The sequence below is a fragment of the Schistocerca cancellata genome, chromosome 2 (assembly GCF_023864275.1).
Source record: "Schistocerca cancellata isolate TAMUIC-IGC-003103 chromosome 2, iqSchCanc2.1, whole genome shotgun sequence".
NCBI lineage: Eukaryota > Metazoa > Arthropoda > Insecta > Orthoptera > Acrididae > Schistocerca > Schistocerca cancellata.
This window is the reverse complement of record NC_064627.1, coordinates 73,309,279-73,321,045: the sequence shown is the minus strand read 5'-3', so window position 1 is coordinate 73,321,045 and position 11,767 is coordinate 73,309,279. Positions and strand designations below refer to the sequence as shown.

At 43.5% G+C, this 11,767-nt stretch overlaps 1 protein-coding gene across 1 annotated transcript in view; it reads left to right on the top strand.

Annotated features, from left to right (window-relative positions):
- The first annotated feature begins 326 nt into the window (after nucleotides 1-326).
- LOC126150913 (lens fiber major intrinsic protein-like) overlaps nucleotides 327-11,767 on the top strand; it is a 143,596-nt gene continuing 132,155 nt past the window's right edge. The window contains exon 1 of the mRNA XM_049915907.1: nucleotides 327-395. Within this exon, the coding sequence (XP_049771864.1) occupies nucleotides 327-395 (69 nt within the window). The remainder of the gene's footprint in view (nucleotides 396-11,767) is intronic.

Below are 11,767 nucleotides of genomic sequence, written 5' to 3'. Positions count from 1 at the left end.
GGTGTTATGTTAGACGGGTCACCTACGAGAACCATTGTAACGATGCAACTGACGTAGGTGAAGAAATTGGTGTGCAAACCGTCTTCTGAAAAGAAGTGGTAGCGTCCCGGTGGCTACGTTATCGCATCCGTACGACGCGAGCGGCTTGTGCAGATCCGCGACTGCTTCCACTCTGACGTAGGAGTGACGCGCAGGCTGCAGCGGCTGAGCTGAGGCGCGCCGCCTCGGCTGGCGGCTGCTGACTCGCCGGCGTGGCGCCGCCAGCTGCAGTCGCCCGCCTCCCGCCCAGCCGATCCGCCACAGCGACAAACCCAGGACCCGCCGCCATGAGGGACCTCTCCAGCGCCAGCGGCCGTAGCAGCACTGCACTACCAGCAGAAGCGGGCGCTCCCTACGTGAGTAACACTGCTGTCATTTCCGTACCACATTCGTCTCTTTCTGTAGGACAAGAAAGTGTTTTTGACTACCCAGCAACATACAAATGACATCGCTTATAAAGAAGAATGTGATACAGCAGGACCATGTGCCGTAAACACGTACACGAATTAATGTTGCTATCCGTAGGTAACATAAACAAATTATGCTACCTTTATGTCTGTAAGTTTGGGGGGGGAATCAGCTTTCTGTGTGGAATTATGCATGCTGAGATATAAATTCATTACCAAAGACTAGCTTCTCAGTCTTCCACCTCCGTAAAATTTGCACGAAATATTTATCTCTTACTCATTAAAGCATCGAACTCCCATGTATAAAACAACTTCCGAGCTCTGATTATATTGCAAATCAGTTAAAGTGCTAGCTGTCTGATACTAAGGGTGCAAAATCCGTTTCAAGAAAGCTAATTTTTCATGCATCTCACTTGTTATGACGTCATCTCTCCTAAAGTATGTGTCGTACAACATTATTGGTTTGGTGCATATGTTCGTAGCGTTTTTCCTTAAGTTTAATAAACACAAATGATACAAAAACCAAATGGCTCTGAGCACTATGGGACTTAACTTCTGAGGTCATCAGTCCCCTAGAACTTAGAACTAATTAAACCTAACTAACCTAATGACATCATACACATCCATGCTCGAGACAGGATTCGAACCTGCGACCGTAGCGGTCACGCGGTTCCAGACTGTAGCGCCTAGAACTGCTCGGCCACTCCGGCCGGCACAAATGATACATATAACAGAATTTAGTCGTCAGTAATATATTATCCTTCACTATTTACAAAAGTCTGCCAACGCTGGGGTTGCTTTTCGATTCCGCCACTGTAGAAATCACGTGGTTTTGAAGCGAAGAACTCGTCGAGCCCTGTTCGGAGCGCATTTTCATCCGGTAAAGAAATCCCTTGTAGGCTGCTGGATAGAGAGCAGAAACGTGAATATCTGAGGGCGCAAGATCAGGTGAACGAGGTGAGTGCGGAATGACTTCCCAGCCCAACTCCTGTGTAGTGTTGTTTGTTAGTCTAGCAGAACGCGGCCGTGCGTTATCGTGAAGTGGCAATACTTCACGCAGTCTCCTTGGCCGTTGTTCTTGAACAGCGTCTGCAAGACTTGTTGACAATAAATGTCAACAGTGACACTTACACCTCGGGGAAGCTATTGATGTTATACCACACCGTAGCTGTTCCACCATATGCGTAACATTAAATTTTGTGAATGGAGCAGTTCTTTGTACGGGGAGTTGCCGCTTTGTTTGGGCTCAAACATTCCTTTCTTTTCTTTATGTATGCAGAAAGACACCACTTCTCTTCACAAGCAACGATACAGGATAGGAATGCTCGCTGTTGTTCGCGAGCCAATTGATGACGAGCAAGCGAAGATACATACACTATGTGATCAAAAGTATCAGGACACCCCCAAAACATACGTTTTTCATATTAGGGGCAATTTGCTGCCACCTACTGCCAGATACTCCATATCAGCGACCTCACTAGTCATTAGACATCGTGAGAGAGCAGAATGGGGCGCTCCGCGGAACTCACGTACTTCGAACGTCGCCAGGTGATTGAGTGTCACTTGTGTCATACTTCTGTACGCGAGATTTCCACACTCCTAAACATCCCTAGGTCCACTGTTTCCGATGTTATAGTGAAGTGGAAAAATGAAAGAACACCTACAGTACAAAAGCGTACAGGCCGACCTCGTGTGTTGACTGACAGGGGCAGTTGAAGTCGGTCGTAAAGTGTAATAGGCAGACATCTATCTAGACCATCACTCAAGAATTCCAAACTGCATCAGGATCCACTGCAAGCACTATGACAGTTAGGCGGGAGGTGAGAAAACTTGGATTTCATGGTGGAGCAGCTGCTCATAAGCCATACATCACGCCGGGAAATGCCAAACGACACGTCGCTTGGTGTAAGGAGCGTAAACATTGGACGATTGAACAGTGGAAAACTATGTGTGGAGTGACGAATCACGGTACACGATGTGGCGATCCGATGGCAGGGTGTGAGTTTTGCGAACGCCCGGTCAACGTCATCTGCCAGCGTGTGTAGTGCCAACAGTAAAATTCGGAGGCGGTGGGGTTATAGTGTGGTCGTGTTTTTCATGGAGGGGGCTTTCACCCCTTGTTTTTTTTGCGTGGCACTATCAGACCACTGGCCTAATTGATGTTTTAAGCACCTCCTTGCTTCCCCAGTTGAAGAACAATTCGGGGATGGCACTGCATCTTTCAACACGATCGAGGACCATATTGCACGTCCCGTGGTTACACAACAATAACATCCCTGTAATGGACTGGCCTGCACAGAATCCTGACCTGAATCCTATAGAACACCTTTGGGATGTTTTGGAACGCCGACTTCGTGCCGGGCCTCACCGACCGACATCGATGCCTCGCCTCAGTGCAGCACTCCGTGAAGAATGGGCTGCCATTCCCCAAGAAACCTTCCACTGTCTGATTGAACGTATGTCTGCGAGAGTGGAAGCTGTCATCAAGGCTAAGGGTGGGCCAACACCATATTGAATTCCAGCATTACCGATGGAGGGCGCCACGAACTTGGAAGTAATTTTCAGCCAAGTATCCGGATACTTTTGATCACATAGTGTATGTCCTCATGAATTCGCTTTTCTTTCTAGAGACTGCAGAAAAGGAGCCACAGTGATAACTTTCAAACAAGAACTGGCGGGATTATTTTGTGGCATCATCAGCGTGTCATAAAGTACCCCGTCAAGTGTAGATATTTTTCTTGTGTTCTGATATCTCATGCAAAACACACAATAAGACAAAAAAAAAACACGTGCATGTCGTCCTATTTTCGTAGTGCGGTATTCCAGTCCCAAAACACAATTACGTTTTTGTCTGCCTTAGCTATGTGCATAGTATGTTTTATCTCCTCATCCTTTATTTCAGTTTCTTCATCGTCTATCGGGATAGGTGGCGTACGGATCTGTACTTCGTGGGTGCTGACTTTATACCGATCATGGATGTGATAATGGGTTCACTATGTTGTCTACGGCAGCTTACCAAAATTCCTGCTTTTTTACTCTTTATTAAACTTATTCCAATAGAAAACAAGAAGGAAAAAACTGAGTTCTTCTCCTATTCTTAGAAGTACATCTTATTTCCCCTTTCTGTCAGTTCATTTCGTTTTCAGTATTTTTCTCGATAACAACATTCCAAAGACATTGACAAAAGAATCTCAACAGCAAACCATATTTAAGTGATTAACATTGCAAAGTCACAGGCTACTGTAAGTAAGAGATAAGCCATTGCAAATGTGAAATACTGGTACATTAATAACCGGTTTAACCACCAGACTGTTGAATTCAAGCATGCATGCTTTGTGTTGTAAAGATGCCGAATGTCAGTTGTGGGATGGAGTTCCACGGCTGTTGCACTTGGTCGGCCAGTACGGGGATGGTTAATGCTGGTTGTGAATAACTCTGGAGTTGTAATCCCATGATGTCCCATCTACTCTCGATTGGTGACAGATCAGATGATCGAGCAAGCCGGGACATGTCGACACTCTGGAGAACGTGTTACAATAGCGGTAGGTGGGCGAGCGTTATCCTGTTGGAAAACACGATGTTGTTCATGAATAGCCGCACGACGGGTCGAGTCACCAGACTGACGAACAGATTTGCATTCAGGATACCTGGGACAGCCAGGAGAGTGCTCCTGCTGTCATACTGTCATACGAAATCGAGCCCAGACAATAACTCCGGGTGTAGGTCCAGTGTGTCTAGCATGCAGGTATGATGGTTGCAGGCCTTCAATTGGCCTCATTCTAACCAACACACAGCAATCAATGGTACCGAGGCAGAATCAATTTTTATAAGAAAATATTGTAGCCTGCCCATTCGTCAAATGTGGGATGCCTAGTAAACCTACTTTCCCGGATCGCTACACAACAATTCGAGGAAATCGTATTAAAGAAGTTTATTCAAACAGGAAATGATTAAGTACTTAACTTTGAGAATTTACAATGATCTGTCGTAGGCAAAGGGCGACAGACAAAATTTCATATCTCTTCAGTATAGACAGTTCCTAATACAGGGTTTTTCAAAAATGACCGGTATATTTGAAACGGTAATAAAAACTAAACGAGCAGCGATAGAAATACACCGTTTGTTGCAATATGCTTGGGACAACAGTACATTTTCAGGCAGACAAACTTTCGAAATTACAGTAGTTACAATTGTCAACAACAGATGGCGCTGCGGTCTGGGAAACTCTATAGTACGATATTTTCCACATATCCACCATGTGTAGCAATAACATGGTGTAGTCTCTGAATGAAATTACCCGAAACCTTTGACAACGTGTCTGGCGGAATGGCTTCACATGCAGATGAGATGTACTGCTTCAGCTGTTCAATTGTTTCTGGATTCTGGCGGTACACCTGGTCTTTCAAGTGTCCCCACAGAAAGAAGTCACAGGGGTTCATGTCTGGCGAATAGGGAGGCCAATCCACGCCGCCTCCTGTATGTTTCGGATAGCCCAAAGCAATCACACGATCATCGAAATATTCATTCAGGAAATTAAAGACGTCGGCCGTGCGATGTGGCCGGGCACCATCTTGCATAAACCACGAGGTGTTCGCAGTGTCATCTAAGGCAGTTTGTACCGCCACAAATTCACGAAGAATGTCCAGATAGCGTGATGCAGTAATCGTTTCGGATCTGAAAAATGGGCCAATGATTCCTTTGGAAGAAATGGCGGCCCAGACCAGCACTTTTTGAGGATGCAGGGACGAGGGGACTGCAACATGGGGCTTTTCGGTTCCCCATAGGCGCCAGTTCTGTTTATTGACGAAGCCGTCCAGGTAAAAATAAGCTTCGTCAGTAAACCAAATGCTGCCCACATGCATATCGCCGTCATCAATCCTGTGCACTATATCGTTAGCGAATGTCTCTCGTGCAGCAATGGTAGCGGCGCTGAGGGGTTGCCACGTTTGAATTTTGTACGGATAGAGGTGTAAACTCTGGTGCATGAGACGATACGTGGACGTTGGCGTCATTTGGACCGCAGCTGCAACACGGCGAACGGAAACCCGAGGCCGCTGTCGGATCACCTGCTGCACTAGCTGCGCGTTGCCCTCTATGGTTGCCGTACGCGGTCGCCCTACCTTTCCAGCACGTTCATCCGTCACGTTCCCAGTCCGTTGAAATTTTTCAAACAGATCCTTTATTGTATCGCTTTTCGGTCCTTTGGTTACATTAAACCTCCGTTGAAAACTTCGTCTTGTTGCAACAACACTGTGTTCTAGGCGGTGGAATTCCAACACCAGAAAAATCCTCTGTTGTAAGGAATAAACCATGTTGTCCACAGCACATTTGCACGTTGTGAACAGCACACGCTTACAGCAGAAAGACGACGTACAGAATGGCGCACCCACAGACTGCGTTGTCTTCTATATCTTTCACATCACTTGCAGCGCCATCTGTTGTTGAAAATTGTAACTACTGTCATTTCGAAAGTTTGTCCGCCTGAAAATGTACTGCTGTCCCAAGCATATTGCAACAGACGGTGTATTTCTATCGCTGCTCGTTTAGTCTGTATTGCCGTTTCAAATATACCGGTCATTTTTGAAACACCCTGTACAAGAGAAGTAATACAGTTCGTAAGTCGCTGCTATACAAGTGCCTATTCTTGATGTCGCTGTCAAAGTCATAGAGCTGCTTGTCTTCAATTGGACCGCGAACAGGCGGAGCGGCGCTTACGTCCTCTTTGTGCCGCTGCCGTCGGGTTGTCGTCCTGGAGAGGGGTCGGTCCGGGTGCCATTGGCTGACGTCTTCTTCACAGCACTCTCTGCTCTAACGATCCCGACCGGCGAGCCGGCTCTTGATTTTACGCCGCAACAGAAAACACAACAGACCTCCACCACGCCCTCTAATGAGCGCTCGCTTGACACCATTTCAGTCGCAAGTCGCGTTAGTTTGTCGTCGCACTACGGGCTTCTGGCTCGGAGCCGTCCTTGAAGTAACCGATACAAGTTCGTTGTGTCACTGCGGTGCGAACTGCTGCTCAGATTGCTGCTGCAGGTGCAGTACGGTGCGCCAGAGCCATACTCCCAACACGACAGTCTTCCCTCTCGGCAGTGCCTCGTGGCCGTCTACAGAGCGGTCTACTCGTGACCGTACATTTTTGTGACCACCGCTGCCAGTAGTCATGTATAGTGGCTACGTTCCTGCCAAGTATTTCTCCACTATCGCACAAGGAACATCCAGCTTCTCGTAGCCCTATTACACAACCTCGTTCAAAGTCAGTGAGATATTAATAATGGCATCTTTGACGCCTTAAAGGCATTCTCGATTAATATCGTCAAATCTCAAAGGTAATTAATGCTCACAGCTGCTACAGTCTGTACTTAAAGCAAACCTGATTTGCATCCTCTTAGTGGCGCTACTAGTGCGAAATTTCAATATACAGCATCTTTCAGATTTAAGAACACGCCTACCAACTTTCGTTTATGTCGCACAACAGGTTCTTGCTGTTGCGATTTTTTTCCGTCAGTGTATTATTTCCATTTCGTTTAGACAGTCCGAGATTCGCTGCTACAGAGTACCGTAATCGAGATAAAACACTTGGCGAATACTTCTTTTGATATTATCGGATTTTTTTTTTTTTACTGTCAACAAACATTTCGCCTTTTCATAAGGTACTTTACTTTCATAAGTTTCTTTATCCATCAAATTTCTATGTTTCCTACTGCAATACGTCTAATAAAGAATCAGAAAACAGTAGTAAGGGTAAGTTGCTGCAGACAGCATAGTGAACGCATTTTCGCAGTCAAGATAGGTACAAAGCCGGCAGGCACTCAGAGAGTACAGGCTTATATGACACATATCTCCGCAGATGAAGAAACAAAAATAAATTATGATCAGACAAAAGAAATTGTACATATAGTTAAGGCAGACAAAAACGTAATTGTATCTTGGGACTGGAATTCAGTATTGGGAAAAGAACAAGACGAAAAAACAGTATAAGAAAGTGCACTGTCGGGAGACAAGTGAAATGGGATGCCGCCTGGTTGAATTTGGCACATAGCACGATGTAATCATTCGCAACATCCAATTTAAGAACCATGAAAGAAGGCTGTATTCGTGGAATACACCTAGAGACATCGGAAGTTTCATATAGATTACATTGTGGTAAGACAGAGATTTCGGAATGAGATTTTAAACAGTAAAACATTTCCAGAGGCAGATGTGGACTCTGACCATAAGTTATGCTTGATGAACTGCACATTAAAACTGAGGGATTGCAAAGAGTCAGGAAAGAAGGGAATGGAACCTAGAAAAATTTAAATAATCGGAAGTTGTTGAAAGTGTAAAAAACAGCAATAGGCAACGACTGGCCCAAAGAGGGGACTTGACTGCAACAGAAGACGAACGGGTAGCTTTGAGAGATGAAAAGATGAAGGCAGAAGAGAATTCAATAGGTAAAAAGACAATTTCCAGCAGAGATCCTTGAGCAACACGCGTGACACTGAATTTAGTCGACGAAAAGAATAAACATAAAAATGTAGCAAATGAAACAGGCAGCAGAAAATTCACAAAATTCACACGTCTAAAACTGAGATTCAAAGAAATTCCAAAATGGCAATGCAGGAATGGCCAGTTGATAAATACAAGGCTGTAGAACCACGCATAACTAAAGCAAAGAGCGATTCGGCCTACACGAAAAATTAAACAGATCTTTGGAGAAAAGAGAAGCACTTGCTTTTGTATTAAGTGTTCAGACGGCAGACAAATACTATTCAAAGAACAGTGGACAAGCAGGTGGAATGAGTGTGTAGACGGGCTGTACAAGAGAAATGAACCTGAAGAGAATATTACGCAAAGGGAAGAGGAAGTAGGTAAACATGAGATAAAGTATTACAAGAAGAATTCGATAGAGCACTGAAAAACCTAAGCCGAAAACAGGTGAGCAAGTGACACACTCTCAGAATAATTCAGGTCCTTGAGCCATGATAAAACTTGGTAAGCAAGTGCACGAGTCGCGACATACCCTCAGACTTCAATAAGTCTTTTCCAAAGAAGGCAGGTGCTGACTGGAGTGAATATTATCAAACCATCAGTTTAATAAGCTGCGGTTGCAAAATACTGCCTCGACTTATTTACAGAATAATGGTAAAACTGACAGAGGCCTATCTCGGAGAAGATGACTTTGGATTCTATTCCGGAATAATGTAAGAAGCTGCGACTTATCTTTCAAGATAGGCTGAATGAAGACGAACTTCCATTTATAGCGGCCCAGATGTTGCCAACGCTGTATCGTCTACACAACCGAAGTTTCACTGGGAACCGCTTACACACCTTCCATACTGTCTCTACTTCTTCCCATGCAATTTCCGTAGTTTTCGGGCCCTAAGGAAAGAGATTCGTGAGCGTCGATTTGCTTCGGACGAAAAGGTGCACGCCAGGGTGCAGTCGTAGCTCCGTAGACAGCCGCAAAAATTTTTCCAGGAGGGCACTGACCATTTTGTCTCACAGTTCGATAAATGTATTAACAGTTATGGTGACTACTTTTGAAAAAGTAAACAACTTACTTTTCTCCACCTGTTTTGTTTTCATTTGATTGTGCCTAGGATAAATGTATCGACAGTTATGATGGTTTCTTTTGAAAAAATAAACGACTTACCTGTTTCGTTTTCATTTGATTATCCCTTACAGATTTCTAAAAACTTTTTGAAAATATTGACTGGAATATGCTCTTTGAAATTCTGAACGTAGCAGGGATAAAATAAGGGTGCGAAAAGTTATCTACAACTCGTATACAAATCAGACTGCTGTTAAAAGTATAGACGGCCATGAAACGGAAGCACTAGTTGAGAAGGGAATAAGACGGGATTGTAGAGTATTCCCTTTGTTATTCGATCTGTACAATGAACAAGCAGTAAGGAAGCCAAGGAGAAATTTGGCAAAGTTTAACATACAAAGAGAAGAAATAAAAACTGAATTTTCCTGATGACATTCTAGTCCTGTCAAAGACGCAAAGGATTTGGAACATATGTTGAACGGAATCAATAAGCAATCTATAATGTCTCGAATATACATTATAGGATGAAATCAACAAAAGTAACTAGATTATAATCTATTTATATCAAGCGATTCTGGGGGGCTAGATTAATAAATCAGACACTGAAACTAAATGTCTTTTTCTTTTTGAGCATAAAATAAATGACCACAACCGAAGTATCGAGGATATTTTGATCATTTTCCCAATAACATAAAAGGTCTGACAGGTAGCGAAGCAAGTCTTAACTCTAATTTAAAATCATTTCTCCTTAAAAACTGGTAGCCAGTAAAAAAGTAATTGTAGTTACATGAGGTGTACCCCTCTCATTTCGATAAAGGAATCGTTCAAATTGTCTTTGGAACATGTAAACAATTATAAAGTGGAGATTGGCAGTAGTATGTAAAGGGTTTCTGAGAAAGAAAAATTTGTTAACGCGGAATACGAATTTAAGTTTAGGGTATATTATATGAAGGAATTTATCTGGAGTGTAGCCTTGTGAAAGTGAAAAGTAGTAGAACAAAAGCTTTTGTAATGCGGTGTTACAGCTGAAGATTGGATGGGTATATGCGAAACTGATGAGGAGGCACTGACTCGAACTGGGCAGCAAATATATTTGGCACAATTGGACTAAAAGAAGGGTTCGATTGATAGGACACATCCCAAGGCATCAAGGAATAGTCAGTTTGCTAATTGGAGGAAGAGTAGGCGTAAAAATTGTAGTGGAAGATCAAGGCTCTTCTACAGTATTTTCAAATGGATGGATGTGGCAGTAATTATTCATAGTTGAAGACCAGACGAACTGTGGGTTCTTTTATCGCTCTGAGTGAGGCTCATGAAACCAGAATACATGAAATATTTTTTCCACTCTATTACATAAATGAATAAAAGATATACTTTTCTCTGACACAGTTCTACGAGGTGCGACAATAAAGTAATGAGACTGATGTGAAAAAAAATGTTACTTACCGTTTTAGTCAAGTTTAGTGTCGTCTTCTTCCAAGTAGTTCCCTTCTGATTGCACACACTTTTTCCAGCGCTTCTGCCATTGACGGTAACATTTCTGGAACTCATCTTCTATAATATCCTCCAAGACCCTCGTCACAGCTTTTTGTACATCTTGTGTTGTTGCTGTCCCTTGACCGCCGTTTTGACACATGAAAATTGAAAAAAGTCGCACGAAGCGATATCTGGTGAATAAGGTGGCTGTGATAGTACTGAAATTTGTTTTGAGGTTAAAAATTGCTGTACTGACAGAGCAGTATGGGATGGAGCATTGTCGTGATGCAGAATCCAATTATCAGCAATGTTGGTACGGACACTAAGAACACTTTCACGAAGTCTTTCTAAAATTTCTTTGCAGTAAAATTGGTTAACTGTTTGTCCAGGAGGCACCTACTCTTTATGAACAATTCCCTTGGAATCAAAGAATCACACAAGCATGCATTTCATTTTTGACTTTGACACGCGAGCTTTTTTTGGTCTAGGTGATCCCTTTGAGCACCATTGCGAACTTTGGCGTTTTGTCTCTGGATCGTACTGAAAAAAAAAACAACTTTCATCACCAGTGATAACACGGCTCAACAATTCTGGATTGATTTCCGTTTGCACTAACAGATCGGCTGCCACATTTTTCTGTGTTTTCCGCTGTTGTGGTGTGAGATTTTTGTGGACCAGTTTTGCACAAATCTTTCTCATACCAAGATCTTCAGTTAATATTAGACGAACCGTTTCTCGATTGATGTTCAGTTCTTCTGCAATCATTTTCACGGATAACCTTCGATCAGATCGTACGAGTTCACGCAGCCTGGCCAAGTTGACATCTGTCCGTGAGGTTGATGGACGTCCACTGCGGTATTCATCTTCAAAATACGTTCTGTCGTCACTAAACATTTTATGCCAACGAAAACCATGAGCTCTTGACATAACCTTATCTCCTAAAGCCTTCTGAAGCTTACCATAAGTTTTCGCCGCGTTTTCACCCAGTTTAACGCAAAAAGAAATGGCATACCGTTGCGCAAAATTATGCGGTTCCATTTCCGTGTCGAGAGACACAAACACGTGTTAACTTATTACAGCACAACTCACGACTGAGCAGTTGCCTCGATGTGTCACTTAAAGCAGCTTATAGACCAAGGTCAAAGATATTGTGCCTACGCAAGCCTGCATGGTTGCCACGTTTTGCAAAGAAAATCAATCTCATTACTTTATTGTCGCACTTCGTAGACCATAGGATTGCTTGGTAATTTACACTGTCACTCGTTATGAAAGCATCACTTCATGCAGTAACTAACTGTTCTCCTAAAGT